The 17335-nt window shown below is 36.5% G+C and overlaps 1 protein-coding gene and 1 long non-coding RNA gene across 3 annotated transcripts; both read left to right on the forward strand.

Annotated features, from left to right (window-relative positions):
- The first annotated feature begins 8146 nt into the window (after window positions 1-8146).
- LOC149709076 (uncharacterized) lies at window positions 8147-9283 on the forward strand. The gene is made up of 2 exons (XR_016381287.1): window positions 8147-8521; window positions 8766-9283. It is a non-coding gene; the product is annotated as an uncharacterized LOC149709076 (long non-coding RNA).
- On the forward strand, window positions 9187-17229 carry LOC149709077 (uncharacterized). Of its 2 annotated transcripts, XM_089864518.1 has the most exons (10): window positions 9187-9318; window positions 9465-9537; window positions 10390-10485; window positions 10540-10671; window positions 10753-10871; window positions 10902-11452; window positions 11663-11741; window positions 11809-11873; window positions 11939-12934; window positions 14209-17229. In XM_089864518.1, exons 1-10 carry the CDS (start codon window positions 9239-9241, stop codon window positions 14658-14660), a joined length of 2643 nt encoding a protein of 880 aa, XP_089720644.1. In that variant the 5' UTR covers window positions 9187-9238; the 3' UTR covers window positions 14661-17229. The 2 variants fall into 2 exon arrangements, with proteins under 2 accessions (XP_089720644.1, XP_089720643.1); XM_089864517.1 differs by having other exon boundaries at window positions 10753-11452.
- Window positions 17230-17335: the final 106 nt, after the last annotated feature.

Below are 17335 nucleotides of genomic sequence, written 5' to 3' on the forward strand. Positions count from 1 at the left end.
AAAAATCTTTCTTAGTACGCGCCTACTACTTATGAGTAACGTTCCTGCAAATTTTCAGCCTTCTAGGGCAAGCGGTTTGGGCTGGGCGTTGATTATCAGTCAGTCTGTCAGTCAGTCAGTCAGTCAGTCAGTCAGTCAGGACTTTGATTTATATAGATATAGATTATTTTAATGGGTTAAGGTTGGCGCAATAGAAAGTTTTAATTTTTCACATTAAAATGGCAGAATTTTGGATATTTTTTGACAAAGCCCAAATGAAAGCTACTCATTTAAATTCAGAGCGTTGCCTAGGGAATAAGAATTTTATTCCGTAGGCAACGTTCAGAGGCAGGAACTATTTATGGTGAGACAACCAAACTTTATCAAAAAATAGGAGCTAAACAACAAATTAATAGTCATCTCGAAAACCTTACTAAATTTTCTAATAATGCGTCTAAAGAACTATTAGAAAAACTTAACCCATTTTTAACGAAGCCTGTTGTGAAACCCAAATTATTTTTAAATAAGCAAAAGAAACCAAACCCCCCAAAACCGTTAATACCATTTGGAACTATCGTCACTTACAAGTTCTCGATATATTAATTTCAAAGCCCCAAGAGAGGGCGCCGTCTACTATCACTTTCACCCGCCTCCCCTCTTCTCGACTATTCGGAAGAAAATGCTGGATACATTAGTTCAGTGTGACTGAGTAACTTATAGGGAGCTAGTATATGATTCACTCATGTCTTTACTTGATTTTAAAGTAAAGAAATAGGAATAATTAACTACTGTCATATGGAAATTGTGCCATAATAGAAGCAAACACCACAGGGGCAAGGCCGCCATCGGAGACTATTTCCCTAGTGCCAAGACGCAACACCAGAGGGAGCCCGCGTTCATTTCACCAACTCGCACTGCCTCTTGCCGTGCTTTTTAGCGTGAGAGAAATAACCCAAGAAGGTGGCCCTGCCCCTGCGGTGTTTGCTTCTCTTATGGCATTAATGAAATGGTCAATTGTACACCAATTTTCATGGGACTGGAGTTAAGTATAACGATATCTTTCACCGGCAGTCTTTACCGTATCTCTTCTACATTGTTGCAGATGATCCTAGTCGCGAACTAGAACTTTAAAAAATTCGGTACTAATTGGTTGTTATATAAGCCAGTACCGCATGCCGCATACTAAAGGGATTAAACACTTAAAAAGAATTTTACGTCTCTTTTATACTACCGAAAAGAGGTAGCCGTGGTATTCAGCTTCCAGTGAAATATTTTAGATTACGATCTTCCATAATAAAACTGTTTAGACTAATCAACATTTAAATAGCGAGTATCGGACTCGCTAAATCGATAAGAATAAGCCTATTTTAAGTCAAGAGGGTATATATTACAGTTTAGAAATTGTTGCAAACTTCTGCGCGTACCAGGTGGTCTCTGGATAGATTCAGGCTTATTGGGTTTATTGGAGAATCTATTTAGCACCATGATATCTTACATTAGGTAATAGGGTTAGAAAGAAGACTACGAATCACAAATCATTCCGTAACTAATGAAAGTAAAAAAAAAAAGAAAAGGTAAAAGAAGCCGGTTTCTTTTGAGATTGCGGTGCAGATACAAGGAAAACGATTCCTTAAATAATTCGTTACGCTCGAGTTCGACCACCATGACGAAAATATATCTGTTCGAAGTCTCAATTCTCTAATTTAGCTTCCCAATATATTTTAATGAATTTTTTATCTTCATTTAAAAGTACTTCAACAAGATGACAATTAATTTGGACAAAAGATCCTTTTCAAAAGTAGATGGTAAAATTGAGTTTGGTTTTTGACCACTTTGTTCTAAAGAAGGGACATCCGGTATGTGGACAACAAATACGTTAGATATGGCTTAAAACAAAAGGCCTTTGATGGACTGGTAGTATTGAAGCCCTGTCTGAAGCCTTTGGATTTAGCTTCCCAATATATTTTAATGAATTTTTTAGTTTCATTTAAAAGTACTTCAACAAAATGACAATTCTAGTTGGAAAAGAGATCCTTTTCAAAATAGTAGTTGGTAAAATTGAGTTTGGTGTTTGACCACTTTGTTTTCTTAAGACGGGACATCCGGTATGTGGACAACAAAGACGTTAGATATGGATTAAAACAACAAAAGGCCTTTGATGGACTGGTAATATTGAAGCCTTGTCTAAAGCCTTTGGATTTAGCTTCCCAATATATTTTAATGAATTTTATATTTTTATTTAAAATTAATTAAACAAGATGATAATTATCCACATACCAGATGTTTTGTCTCATCCATATATCAACCAGACGATACAGCGCCCCTCCCCTTTGAAAAGGGTATATTATTACGCATTGAACAAATAGATATCGTACGAATTTTCTTTAAAAAGAAGGTAAGCAGAAAAATTATTTGTTGTGGATTTTTCTAATAATTATAAGGAAACCTTCCGAAAGTATCTCTGAATTATTCAAAATGAATCAAAATAGGTTCAGGTTGCATCGATACACTAAATGTTGAGCATAATAACATTCGCATAAAGCCCTGCCTTCAAGCGTTCAATATATCCATGGCACGCGCCATGGTTATCTCTTCGCTACCAGTGGTTATATCTCGCTTCAAAAAAAGGTTAGACATAGCGCATGCGAAGACCAATGTCACGAACTTTCAATTTAACGTCCTTGCGGCATTCTTGTCTGAATTAATTCTGGGAAATGCAAGGTGTGGTAGAAAAAGATTTGCTTCTGGGAAAACAATGAACAATGAAATAGATAATAAATACCACAGAAGGACAAATGTTTAAATAAAACCCCGGGGTGACGACTTTAATTTCCTGGGTTTCTTCTTACACCAAAATACTCAGCCCGAATTGTTGACGCTCAAAATAAAGATGAAACCATTTCAAACATGAGCTTGTACATGCATGTTTGAAATTAAGACAGCAAATTAGTCCTTGTGGAACGTATAGACTCGCGACTAAAGAAATAAAAAAGACCTTAATCTTAGTTCATGGTCGTTTGAAAAAGATTGCTGAAAGTATCTAGCAACTTTAGTTATGCACGAGCGCGCTCGTTAAAATGGGGAAAGCAATGTTAAATCTCTTGATCATGACTATAGCCTAGCTCTTTCAACTGCAAATAAATGAAAAAGAAGGCTTAAATGTTAAGTCTTCAACATAATTCCGTATTGAACGTATCCTAAACGAAGATTCAAAATGTGTGTGTCAATAGAATCGGACAATTTGTTCGAAACCAATTAATCAAATACTGTTAACAGCTTGTCAAATTTCAGAAACGAAATAATTAAAAAAATGTTGAACATATAATTAAGACATAAAATAAAAATAAATAAATTAATGAAAAGAGTGAGTCAAATCACTTCATTGAAGTCCCAGATATTGAAAATTTTCACACTAATTCCTAATGAGATATCGAATTCGAATGTTAAAGGAAATCTTATTAATAATATTGAAAAACACTACTTTCTTTGCAACGTGCTTTTACATTATGTATTAATTCGCCTCAACCTTGAGCATACTGTCGCAAAACACAAGAACCGATGAAATTAAATAAAAACACTTCAACATTTAAAGACACGCAATATCGAATGTTAAAGAAAAGCTTACTGAGTTCAGCCGAACTTGAAAAAACACTACTTTTCCGCTACGAGCTTAAACATGAGGTATTAATTCTCCTCAACGTTCAGTATATTGTTAAAAATGCACTGTACATTTTTAATTTCTTCTAGAGCTGATGAAATTAAATTAAATAAAAAAATACTTGGAGATTTGAAAATAGTTTCATTAAATGTAGACGTCGTCATTAAATATATATTACAAGACGGCTGAATAAGTTTTTCTTTCTGCTATTAAAAAGAAAAAGTTGCACGCGAAAGACACGCGACGGTCGCAGATCTGAGTTCCATCATTAATCAACTCCCATCTATAAAGGTGGAAAATGTAAGAAAAAACCTTGGAGCTAGTACAATCACCGCAAAGATTTTTTTATACCGGGCCAAAAAAAAGCCCGGATCGATTTGAACGACGATCCCCGTCATCTATCTAATTACCCTTCGAAAAAATTCAGTGTCTATTAAAACTTCTCTAAGTCTCTCGTTAAAAAAAATTGCACCTAGCTTACTGGCGACCGACCGGGGAGTGCTATTTAAATGCGCGATTGCGTTCTATAAGAAAAGCATTTTGGGAATAAATTATAGCGTGGTGCGATGCAGATCTAATATTTAGCTCGGTAAAGTTGCAGTCCTTTCAAGGGAGAAATAAAATGGTCATAAAAAAGTTTTTAACTGATTTAGACTAAAGAAGGATAAAATTAAGAAAATAACATTATATAATCAACATTGGTGTATCTTATATGTATTTGAGAAAGGGGATTGTTTGTCTGTTTGTTTGTTTTTACGCAGTCTCAACTTCTAACCGTGTTTGAACAAACAACGTGGTAAACATCAGTAACAAATGGGGAATCTTGCAGAAGGGGTTTCTAGTGTTCCTCAAAGCTGAGTCCGCAAACCCCTATCCCCCGAAACATCCGGGCAACACCGAGCATGTTCTCTTGCATACAATATATAACCAAGAGCCTACTTTTTAAAATAATGACCAAAACGGTCAAAAAACCAATATCTCCTTTTGAAGGTGCCTGAAAACAAAATGTTTTTATTGCGCACCTTTTTCACTCCGTTGTATTTCATTGCATATTATCATTAGTTGATTTTCTCCTAAGTTTCGAACAGCTATTTTATAGTGTTTCCTATTTTCTCAAATTTGTTATTCAGTTCACAGATACTCAGTACCTGGAAATCTGTTTAGAGGACGTGCATTCGAACGTAACAATAGAAATGCCATGAGATGGAATTCGAGGTCCATAAGTGCAGGGAAGTTGAGGGATTAAGTCTCCTCTCTGGCTCCATCTAGAGTTATCTTCTGTCATTCCTATAAGGACTTGGCAGTACTACGTCATGCAACGTCAGGCTACCTTCCACTAGTGCTAAAAAACATACCAGGAGGAGGGGCTTATATAGCTTTGATTCTGTTAAAAAAACATACCATAATGGCGCTGGGGGCGGAGTTAAGCCCGAATTGCCAAGTCCCTATTAACACCTCTATGGCTGGCGTGCCCGAGATTCGTTGCCCTACTATAATACGTTCCGTTTCTTGAAGCGCACCGAAACTCGGCAAGTAAACGATTTTTACAAACCGCACATTTACACTCGTTAACACTAAGATTTGTCTTGTTTACAACTAGAACAACAGCGCAAAGTCTTGTAGGCCTAATAGATGTTAAATGCTCTTGCAGTTTGTACTTCCATGAATCTTTGCTGTTAGCGATAGAACGTTATTCAAGTTACGGGAATGTGAAGTGGAAAATCTGCTTAAGGAAATTCTGGTTATATCACTCAAGTGTTGTAGTAGTGAAGCACCAAGATGTTAATGAAGCGTGAAACATTTCATTTGGAAAAGCGTCAATTAAAGGCGAAAGTGAAAAAAAAACTATCCCTTTTTTGACAGCTGGGTATTATTTTTAATTGTAGTAATGAGTGTAATGTTATATATGCTGTGGATCAAATTTCACGGACCATGTTCCTGTGATTATACCTTCATTGACGTCTTCTTTCACGGTTTCGTATGGCTTTGACTATTAAAATTGCAACCTTCAATTTGTCCAAAAAGAAATTGACGTCTCTGTTATTATTTCAGTCCCGCGGAAATTTAGAGTTCGTCTTAATTAGACAACGTGGAGTAGAATATTAACATGGCCTATGGAGATTTCACTGCGGTGAAAAGATTTATCCAAAGAAAATAACTATAAATAACTGGAATATAAAGGGGTTTTCAAAACGGGTGGTAGGACCGAAGTACAGAAGGTTTTATCTGCGATATTAAATCAAAAATGTTCTATGACTTTTGCCCTATGGGCTGCCAATTTTTACAAGTTAACATTGGAGTGTTTAACATATGACTCCTTAAGGAAAATAATGCTAATTAAAGGGTCATCTGTAAACAGGGTTCAAATTCAAAAACCCACGGGTTTTATTGGATTTTACCCACCATAAAAAACCCGCTTAATAAAACCAGGAATTTATACCACTACTACAACTAGTGGTATAAATTCCTGATAAGACCCTTCACTAAAATCTTCAAATTCATTAATTTGAATGCAAGAGTAATTTCATTTTAAGATAATTCTTGTTTCAACTTCAAAAGTGTTATTTAATAATAGGATTCATAATTGTTTATTTTATGAAACATATTAATACTTTTTTACCAAGCAGTGACTTTTGAATGACAATTTCTACAATGTATGCAACTGCTAAATGTTAAAAAGCTGGTTTTTTTCGGACCCTGTCCGCAAAACACTCCAAACATAACTTGTTTAGGGTGCCCTGAGGGGAAAATATCACAGAACGCACTGTATTTCGATACTACCACCCTTTTTGGAAAACCTTGTATTAGACACACATGGAATGTAATTTGCATGCCATTCATATCGTTATGAATACGGTGGACTTCAAGTATGAAGCCGAAATTCTGGTTGGGTCTACATGACTCACATAACATGTAGGTGATGGAAGGATTACTTTGATAATTTGCTTAATTACTAGAACCCTAATTATTTTAGTCCTAAGAATTAGGTATCATGGAAAAGGGAAGAATCTTTCGCTGTAGTGATTAGTTATAGGACTGGTTATAATCGCAAACGTTTTGTGCCGTTGGAAATGTAAGTAGAGATATTACATGGTCAGACTAGTTTGCCATATCACTTACAATTTTAAAAGGACTTGCTATAATTGTGAAGACAAATTAAAGGACAGTTTCTTTTGTGTATTGTTGGAAAGGGATGAAGTCGACATCAACATGGAGATGCAATAAGGATTGTACGTGTAATAAAAATGGTTAAAAACCTTGTTCTTCATGAGCACAAGCAGAATGGGATATGCGATTTTAACCATCACATTTATCGGATAGTTAGCAATCAATACTGTCATTAACTTTTGAAAATAGTTCATTGCCAGATTGAAAAAAGATGATTGATAGAATATAATTGTAGTATGATGCAGTCATATGTTTATACAAATTATTTCCATCCCTACCTGTTTTCAGAAGCGTTCATATAATACAAATTATCGTAGTTATTGAGCTGATATTTTGTGTTTTAACTTCATTGCATGTTGTAACTTGTAATAGCAATATATCGCTAGGAGACACGGTCACTCGAACTACTCATATGTACAAGCAACATGAAAGAATTGAACTTGGAAAATTGAATCATGTTTTGTACATTATGATTGCGCGAAGTAAAAACTACATTGAATCAACCTGTTTATAGCTCGATGTTTTGTTATTAAATAAAAAATCCTTCCAATTATTTCGTGTGTGTTAACTTCATTGCATGTTGTAATAGTAATAAAGTTTCTTATTTCAAAAAACTAAGTTCTGTGCGAGTTGAAAACTATATTGAATATATAAAGCGTTAACCCGTATGCCTATGAAGCTTTAAACTCTTGTTAAGGGAAGTTGAAAAATATCAGAAATCACATTTGTAGGGGCGTTCCCCAATGAGAGTCCGCCTGCAAGCGTAATCGCAATGCTTGCGTTCATACGAATGCTTAATTCTGTGACTGTCGTAAAAGGTTTTTATAAAGTTTCATAATTGCAGCGATCAAACTTGAATTGCCATTTTCTCATATGAGTACGTAAATGGTTTTTACATGTGGCGTTGCGCTTATAAGTTCTATCAAACTTTTCATATTTAAGAGATGGCTCGTAAATGTAACTTTTAAACTGTTTCATCAGAAAGAGCTGCGACGCAGTCATGTACTCGCAGGTATAATATTCAAAGCGCTTAATGCTTCTGTCGTTCACCTTGACGAGATTCTCTATGGATATTTATAATACCTGATTTTGAAAGTTGCCTGTTCAATCAGAATTTTGAATTGATGAGAAAACCGTGTGGTCATCCGAATCTGATTTGGATTGATCCTTCATCAGGCGCGTCGGTTTTTAGAAAATATTCCAAATATTTTTTTTTGGAAAAATCTTAAATTTTTCTCAGTATCATTTGATTCAGATTTCATTTTCATGGCTGGTGCTGAATATTAAAATAAGATTAAATCATTTTTTTTTAAAAATGAGAGATTGTGCCACAGTAATAAGGACGCAGGAAAATTATAAAAGAATAGCACCAAGATTTTTAATGGATACGTGGCGCCATCTAGTTCAAATGTAAAATAATCGATATAATGTTAGTATAGATAAAAATCAATACGTAGGGAATGGAGCACAATAAGAAGGCTACAGGAACATCATGGGAATAGCGCCACGATTCGGATTTTTAATGGATACGTGGCGCCATCTAGATTGAGTCGTTCAAATTATAATTACTCCATATAATGTTAGTTTTGTAAAAAAAATCAAAATGTAGATGGATTTCAGTGCCATTGTCAAGGATTATTCACAAAGCAAAGACGTTGCTTATACACTTGCCAAGAACACAGCACTCAATGGACTAAGTAAAGGCTCTGGTAAAGGGTAAAGCCCACAAATACCGCGCTACCAATATTCTACTTTCCTTGAAGGGGGGGGGGTTTCTTGCCTATGGAAAAATTAAGTTGGGAAACAGTGGCCCTACACCTTCCTTATAATCTCCTATCAGATCCTACCCAAACTTATTTTGCATAAAACCATTTCTCCAGGCGCGGCCACTCTCGCAAGTTGTTTATTAGGAGCCCCCGACTTAATTTAGTAATTAGTAAAACCCTAATTTTTTAATCAGGTTACTTCGGGCAGTTCCCTATGGAACTCCTTGCCCGCCGAGATCATTGATTCTTCCTAATATAAACGTTTTTAAATTCAAGTTAAAAACTCATATAATAACTTTGTAAATTAAAATACCCCTTTAAAAAAAATTATTTCCCTATCCACCGGGTGACCGGAGCAGTTATGGCTTGAAAGCCCTAGCTCCTTAAACAAAACCGAAAAAGAAAAGAATCTAGTTACTTAACAATGACATTACAGCAGAATTACTATCAGACGAACATAACTTGGGAAAGGATGGTGCCTTGGCCTCTCCATTTGAAGAGTTTTGCGTGTCAATGCGTGATTGAGTGAGCAGCACCGTACAGTTGTCTGCTAAAGAGCTAAGTGCTAAGTGCCAAACCTTTGGCAAAGGCAAGATAGTTGGTGACTTGGTGATATAGAATATTTACTTTTCTATTTAAACAACATATTAAATACTCAATTAGAGAAATGCGTGATGCGACTAGAGCCAGTAAATCTGGCAAAAACCAAAAATATGAGCCCCCTTACAAACGGAGAAAGGTGCTAAAGTAAGTTTCTTTAGTATTTGTTTACCTATCCTAGCCTGGCGGATTATTGAATTTAAATTGAAGTACTCGATTATCACTATATTTTGTCTTAGGCAGTGACTTTTTTTATATAATAAGTCATTAGTTAAATGAGTTGTCATTTTCAGAAAATCAAATACTGTAAAGCAGAAAAGTGATTCTGATTCTGAGAATAATGATAATGAAATGCTTGAAACTCCGGTGAGTGTATAGTTTTTTCACTTATGGGATAACAGTAGACCTACAACAAATCATTACTTTTCTGATGAAATATGAAAAGTCATAGGCGACAATGACATTATGGGCAACTATTTGGTGAACAGATTTTGGGTTATTATTACCTTTGACACAACTTGGATAAGGGGTAGTGGTACTAGTGGGTGGATGTGTCACAGTCATGTTATCAAAGAGACTTAATTTAGTTTATATTCAAAATTAACTGGATCAAAAATGATCTATGACATTTTGACTAATGGCCACTTATTAGTGTTTTAAAGATGACCCCTTACATTTAAATAAGAAACTGAAAGACAACGCTAATTAAGGGGTTATCTTTAAAACACTGTAATAGAGCTATCTCGGAAGCCTTCGTGTGACGTCACCCATGCTATTGCCCATAGAGTGCTGTCAGTTGTGACGTCAGATCCAAGGTTAAACGTCACGAGTCTGCCTTTAGCAATGGGCGGCCTTGACAGTTACCGTTTTTTCTTTATGGGAAAACAGCATGGGTGACGTCACACCGGCGCTTCTGACAGCACTCTATTTGCCCATAGAACCAAAGTGGTACCAAACATGGCCACCCACTGCCAAAGCTAAGCCCGTGACGTGTTACCTAGGCACTGACGTCACAACTGAGATAGCTCTATTAGTGGCCGTCAGGGCAAAATGTCATATAACATTTTCGATTCAAATTCTCCCATAAAACCCCCTGTAATTTGGGTCCTACCACCATATTTCGGAACCTTAGCTGGTCCATCATTTTTATAAATGTGTTGGTTAGGCCCAGTGGGAAGCTGCAAACCCCTTTTGATCCCTTACTTCAAATATTTGTAGGAAATGTTCCTTAATTGTGACTTGAGAGAAGATTTATTGGATAAAGAACATCAAATTAAGGAACTGCAACTTGAGATAGACAAAGAATCAGCGAAGGTAATGCTAAAATTATCTGCAAAATGCTAAAATAATTTTGGAACGTTTTCTTAGTATGAGGAAATTCTCACAACCGAAACGGAGCTCTTGATGAAATCAGAAGCGCAGATTCTTCAACAAAAAGGAGAGATTGAAAAACTCATGCAAGAAAATGAGCAATTGGCAGATTTAGTCAGAACCCTGACAGTAATTAAAAATTTTAGAATATTAATGTCACACCAAATTTTCATTTTCACAGTTTTTGTAACGGAGCTATTTTCTTACTAGGAGCAAAATAACGCGTTAGAAGCTTCCTTGGAAACCAAATCTGAAAAGGATAAAGAGGACAACATGATTGAAATTGACTTGCATATCAACAAGATTGAAAGCGACATGCAAGAACAAGAGGAGATTGCAATTGACTTGCAAGAACAAGGGGAGATTGAAATTGACTTGCATATCAACAAGATTGAAATAGAAGTGAAAGTAGACCAAGAGCTTCAAGTGCAAGTGCAAGAAGATGAGAATATGGAAATCGACGTGCAACAAGAGCACGAGGCTGAAATCTTCGTACAAGAGAATCACGAGATTGATATCAATGTACAAAAAACTGACAAGGTTGATAACAATGTACAAGAAGATTCCAAGGTTGAAAGTGACATGCAAGAACAAGAGGAGATTGAAATTAACGTACCAAAAGATGACAATGTTGAAATGGACGTGCAAGAAGATGACAAGGTTCAAGTCAATGTACAACAAGTTCATGAGAAAGAAATCAATGTACAACAAGAACATGAGAAAGAAATCAATGTACAACAAGATCGTGAGCCTGAAATTGCTGTGCATCAAGATCGTGAGCCTGAAATTGCTGTGCATCAAGATCGCGAGCCTGAAATTGATGTGCATCAAGATCGTGAGCCGGAAATCAATGTACAACAAGATCGTGACCCTGAAATTGATGTACAACAAGATCATGAGCCGGAAATCAATGTACAACAAGATCATGAGCCGGAAATCAATGTACAACAAGATCGTGAGCCGGAAATCAATGTACAACAAGATCGTGAGCCGGAAATCAATGTACAACAAGATCGTGACCCTGAAATCAATGTACAACAAGATCGTGACCCTGAAATCGATGTACAACAAGATCATGAGCCAGAAATCAATGTACAACAAGATCGTGAGCCTGAAATTGATGTACAACAAGATCGTGACCCTGAAATGGATTTACAACAAGATGACGAGGTTGACATTGTTGAACCAGATGCCAACAGGTAATTCTAACCTCTTTAACAATTTAAAGTTTTTTGAAACTAGAAAATTTTGTTATCACTGTGACAGATGTGAAGTCTCAAATGCCGTGAGCACATCAAATTTAGCTGGAAATGCAGGGCCAAATGAATCTAGTGAGTTTTTACAGATATATAAATTTAATTTGGTTTTGATAACTTTTCTCAATCTCTTTTTCAAGATGAGAAAATCGAAGTTGATATTCCTGCAACAGTTATAAACATTTTTGAAGATGAAAATCTCGATCTTGATGTTCCTGCAACAGTGATTAACCCGTTTGTCATTAAATTGGAACTGGATGTCGAAGATCTGAACCGGACTGAAGTGTCTTCCAACCTAGGCTTCAATGACCTGGTCACTAGTGTGTCTTCCGGTCAAGGATTTAATGACGTGGTCACTAGTGTATCATCGGATCAAGCATTCAATGACGCGGTTACTAGTGTATCATCCAATCAAGGATTTGATGACGCGGTCGCTAGTGTATCATCCGATCAAGGATTTGATGACGCGGTCACTAGTGTACCATCCGATCAAGGATTTGATGACGCGGTCACTAGTGTACCATCCGATCAAGGATTTGATGACGCGGTCACTAGTGTACCATCCGTTGAAGGATTTGATGACGCGGTCACTAGTGTACCATCCGTTGAAGGATTTGATGACGCGGTCACTAGTGCGATTTCCGGTCAAGGATTTGATGACGCGGTCACTAGTGTGCCTTCCAATCAAGGTTTCATCGACAAGGTCACTAGTGTGCCTTCCGATCAAGGTTTCATCGACAAGGTCACTAGTGTGCCTTCCGATCAAGGTTTCATCGACAAGGTCACTAGTGTGCCTTCCGATCAAGGGTTCATCGACAAGGTCACTAGTGTGCCTTCCGATCAAGGTTTCATCGACAAAGTCACTAGTGTGCCTTCCAATCAAGGCTATATCGATGTGGTCACTATAACTAGTGCATCTATCGATCAAGGCTTGAGGAACGCGGTCACTAGTGTGCGTTCTGATCAAGGTCTCATCGACGCGGTCACTAGTGTGCCATCCGATCAAGGCTATATCGATGTGGTCACTATAACTAAAGCATCTGCCAATCAAGGCTTGAGGGACGCGGTCACTCCTGAAAAATATGCATTAAACACAGAAAATGTTACAGTAACCTGTAACACTGATATTAACAATGGTTAGTTGTTTCGCATGATAAAGGATTATCAATGCTTATTGTGATAAAAATGTTAAGGATTAAAAGGAAGGTCCCCGCTTGCGGTTTTTATATTTTCATTCCAAAGAGCTTATTCAAAATTTAACCATGTATCCATCCACGATATTAAAGAGGATACGAGTAATTAAAGTCGAAACCTACACCTTAGGGTATGTCAATTTCTCGTATCTTAGTTAATATAGTACATGCATGGATGAAGGATGCGCGTGAGGAAATTTGTTTTCACTCTACAGGATAGGCAACTCCCTATCTCGAGCGACAGAATATTCAGTATATACTCTGTTACAACATCGGTTGTCAGCACGCGCAAAGCTATTTCTCTATGGAACGTAGCTTTGTACGTGCTGTCAAGAGACAAAAAACTTCAGGATCTTCAGGATTTAAAATATCCGCGAGTTTTTTAGCTCGAGTGCATGCACGGACCTCTAGGCCTTAGTTTCAAATACGTGTGAAATTACCTACAGCCTACTATACGTATTTGAAACTAAGGCCTAGAGGTTCGTGCACTCGAGCTAAAAAAACTCGCGGATATTTTAAATCCTGAAGATCCTGAAGTTTTTGGTCTCTTGACAGCACGTACAAAGCTACGTTACATAGAGAAATAGCTTTGCGCGTGCTGACAACCGACGTTGTAACAGAGTGTATACAGAATATTCTGTCGTTCGAGATAGGAAGTTGCCGATCCTGTAGAGTGAAAACAAATTTCCTCACGCGCATCCTTCATCCATGGTACATGGATACGTGGTTCCGATTTCAAATATTATTAAAAATAAGCTGTTTTGAATAAGAAGATAGTAAATTAGAGCAAAGAGCGGGGTCACGTTGTTCCCCTACAAGTTGGCTTGCCATACGAACTCCAGTTTTGGCTTGGCGAAGGTTAGTGGGCGCGATTTATAAGTGCACAAATGCCTACTGCCTTCGCCAAGCCATCCAAAACTGGAGTTCGTAAGGAAAGTCAACTTGTAGGTGATCCACTTGACCCACGCTTTGCTTTAAGCGTAAACCTTCCTTTTAAGTGCCAATTAAAGTTCCTGAAAATGAGATTATATCTTACAAAAAGCGTTGTACAAAAGCAGTCCAAGCGCTGCCTCAAATAGTACAAAAATATTCTGAGAGACACTAGTAGTTTCTATGTATAACCCCATAATAGTATTAATAAACACGTTGTTAAACTTGCAATCTCTATCAAAAATTAATTAAGCATCACTTTTTGGTTTTTGTTTGCTCTTACCCAGCGAATGTAGATACAACAACGTCGGAAATATTTACCTGCCTTCGTTGCAACTATTCCACTTTCAACAAAGAAGCGTTTGACGAACACGGGAATCAGCACGCCAAGGATGACAATATCGCGCAGCCAGATACAAGTTACCTTCAAAACGTTGGTGCTACAAGCTCCAAGTTCTTCAAATGTGATAAATGTGACTTTGAAACGGACATATGCGTCCAATATGTTTGGCATCACCGAAGGCACGGAAGATTTTCAAGAGTACTTCCTGCGTCAAATCAAACTCTCAATTCTCAAACTATCAGTTCTAATTTGCCAGTGAAGAAAATTGAAAAATCTAGTTCCGCAATGGCCGTTATTTTCAAATGTGGTTATTGCCCTTACGTTAATGAGGCTAGAATTTATGTTAGCAAGCACATAATGAAACATCACGATCCTGATGTTAAAACCATAAAATAATTTACTGTTTTCAGTATATTTTTTTTTTACCGAACCCATTTTACTAGGAAAATTATGTATGTTAATTTTGCCGAACACATTTTACTAAGAAAATTCGGTATGTTCATTTTTGGAATATTTTTTTTCCGAACACATTTTACCATGAATCTATATAACTATGAATATACAGCTCTGTCATATGCCCCTTCTATCATGTCGATTTGGTTTGGGTGTTACCTTCCTAGCTTTGACGCGTTTTGCTTAGCTCTAATAGCCAATCACGAGACAAGAGGAAGTGACGTTTCGAATTTACACAACCCCGGACTCCCCCTTCCTTCTCCCGCTCCTAACACTAGCAGACACGTGACTGATGTCTCCTTTCGCTAAGCCCCGCCCAAACCTTATCGAGAGGTTAGACAGCGTAACGCAGCTGTATATTCATAGTTATATAGATTCATGATTTTACTAAGAAAATTATGTATGTTAATTTTGCCGAACACATTTTACTCGGAAAATTATGTTAATTTTACCGACCACATTTTACTAAGAAAATTATGTTAATTTTACCGACCACATTTTACTAAGAAAATTATGTTAATTTTACCGAACACATTTTACTAAGAAAATTCGGTGTGTTCATTTTCGGAATATTTTTTTACCGAACACATTTTACTAAGAAAATTATGTATGTTAATTTTGCCGAACACATTTTACTCGGAAAATTATGTTAATTTTACCGAACACATTTTACTAGGAAAATTATGTATGTTGATTTCAACTAATTCATTTTACTAAGACAATTCGGTATGTTTGTTTTACCGAACATATTTAACTAAGACAATTAGGTGTGTTCATTTTACCGAGCACATTTTTGAATTAATTCTATATTCGTGCAAACAATAAAAACATTTTTTTCAATGATTACGTGTTTAGTTTGATTAAACTAAGTCAACACTGATTTAGTTTAAGCAAATTCCATTAAAGGCTCCCTTAGTCGATGTATATGGAGTTGACTGGCCTGCTAAGCTTAACAAAGGCTAGTTTTATCTTCGCCCTCGAGGACTAGTTCTGATTGGTTTCTGCCTTTGGCAAGGTAAAATTGATGGGCAAAAGATTGGCCAGCATGTTAGGGACGTCATAGCAGCTGACAATTGTTTTAATGCTATTTGGGTCATGCTGGGTTTAAAATATTTAATGTTTGTCAATAGAGATGTTAAATTACATAACATTTAAAATCGGTAATTTACCGTGTAAATTATTAAAATTTTGGGAGAACAAAAATTACAGTTCAGTCGGTAATTTATATTTTCACGTCCATTAAATTTAAACCACGTTGAATCGTGAGATCTTTATACTCAGCTTAACTGTTGTAGACGTTTTTCCGATTTTGCTAACAAGACGACAGTCGTGGTCTTTCTGATTTGATCTCTAACTAAAGAATTATTAAAAGACAAAAGTTTCAAACGCACCTTTGTAAGTGTCGACTGGAGCCTAGCTAGTAATTTTGTCAGTAAATATTTCCCTCATAACTGCCGCGTGAACAAAACGGGAAATTGAGGAAAAAAGGTACACTGTTATAGTCTCTGGCAGGCTAGTACACTTGGTTTTACTACCAGAGGTTTGGACTTTCAGGAATTTTGTTTAAAATTTTTGGTTTTACCACGGTAAATTACCATTGTAAAGTTACGGTAAGATACAATTCGGTAATTTACGATTTGGCATGGGTAAATTTTGAGGTAATACAGTGCGTCCTACACCTCCACCTTGAAAATAGAAAGAGGGCTCATGCTTCTATAGTTCAAGAAGTATAACTCTAATAAATCGAAGGGAAAGAGGTACATTGGAGTAAACTTTAAGAACGACGAATATCTACCGGATGAAACCTTTAACAATGACCCACCGACCAGTTTAGGTACTCTTCTCTAACACATAGGTGTTATGGTGGAATAATATGCTAGTAAAACTATTTAAATGAGTAGTTGCAATGCCTCCATTGGTTCATAAGATATGTTCCATAAGCTAGTCACTGATTACTGAGAACTTGTCATGAAGTGACGTAGGAGAAACGTCATAGATTCTCGTAAAGCGACCCCTGTGAGGTGCTGACAAAGGCTTAGTACAGACTAAATAGGAAGATGGACTGCAAAACAGAGTGTATTTAATCCTTGCGTCGTTCTCGAACTAGCTCAAGCTGTAAGTTCCTAGCATTACGGAGTATAGGTAGTGTCATACTTATGGAACATATCTTATAAACTTATGATACCTCTAATTCATATGGGATTAGTTGAATTCACTGGCGAAGGTTTCCACCCTGTATGCATAGTCGAAATAGCGATATAATTTTTATATTCAAACCGAAATTTCTTCAAAATATCTGTGAGGTTTCGTTTCACACGTTGCTAATAAAATTACGTGACTGTAAATTTTAATTTGTTAACGTGTCTGACAAGTTATGGTTTGTTGAACACTAAAATAGAATATTTTCAACTAAAAATGTGCTAGGAAAATGAAAAAAATTATTTTAAAATAAACTTTCACGTTGTAATATCTACATTTTAATAAGAAAATAAAATTCATTGCTTTAAACTTAGCCTTTACTCATTCAATTTTGTCAAAATCCGCGTCACGACTCACGCCGCTTTATCATTTTATGTATACCAACTGTGGATTACTCTTAGAACTAGAAACAATGGGGA

This window comes from Phalangium opilio, unplaced genomic scaffold, assembly GCF_054372755.1.
Source record: "Phalangium opilio isolate 3A_F unplaced genomic scaffold, DU_Popi_V2 ptg000013l_1, whole genome shotgun sequence".
Taxonomy (NCBI): Eukaryota; Metazoa; Arthropoda; class Arachnida; order Opiliones; family Phalangiidae; genus Phalangium; species Phalangium opilio.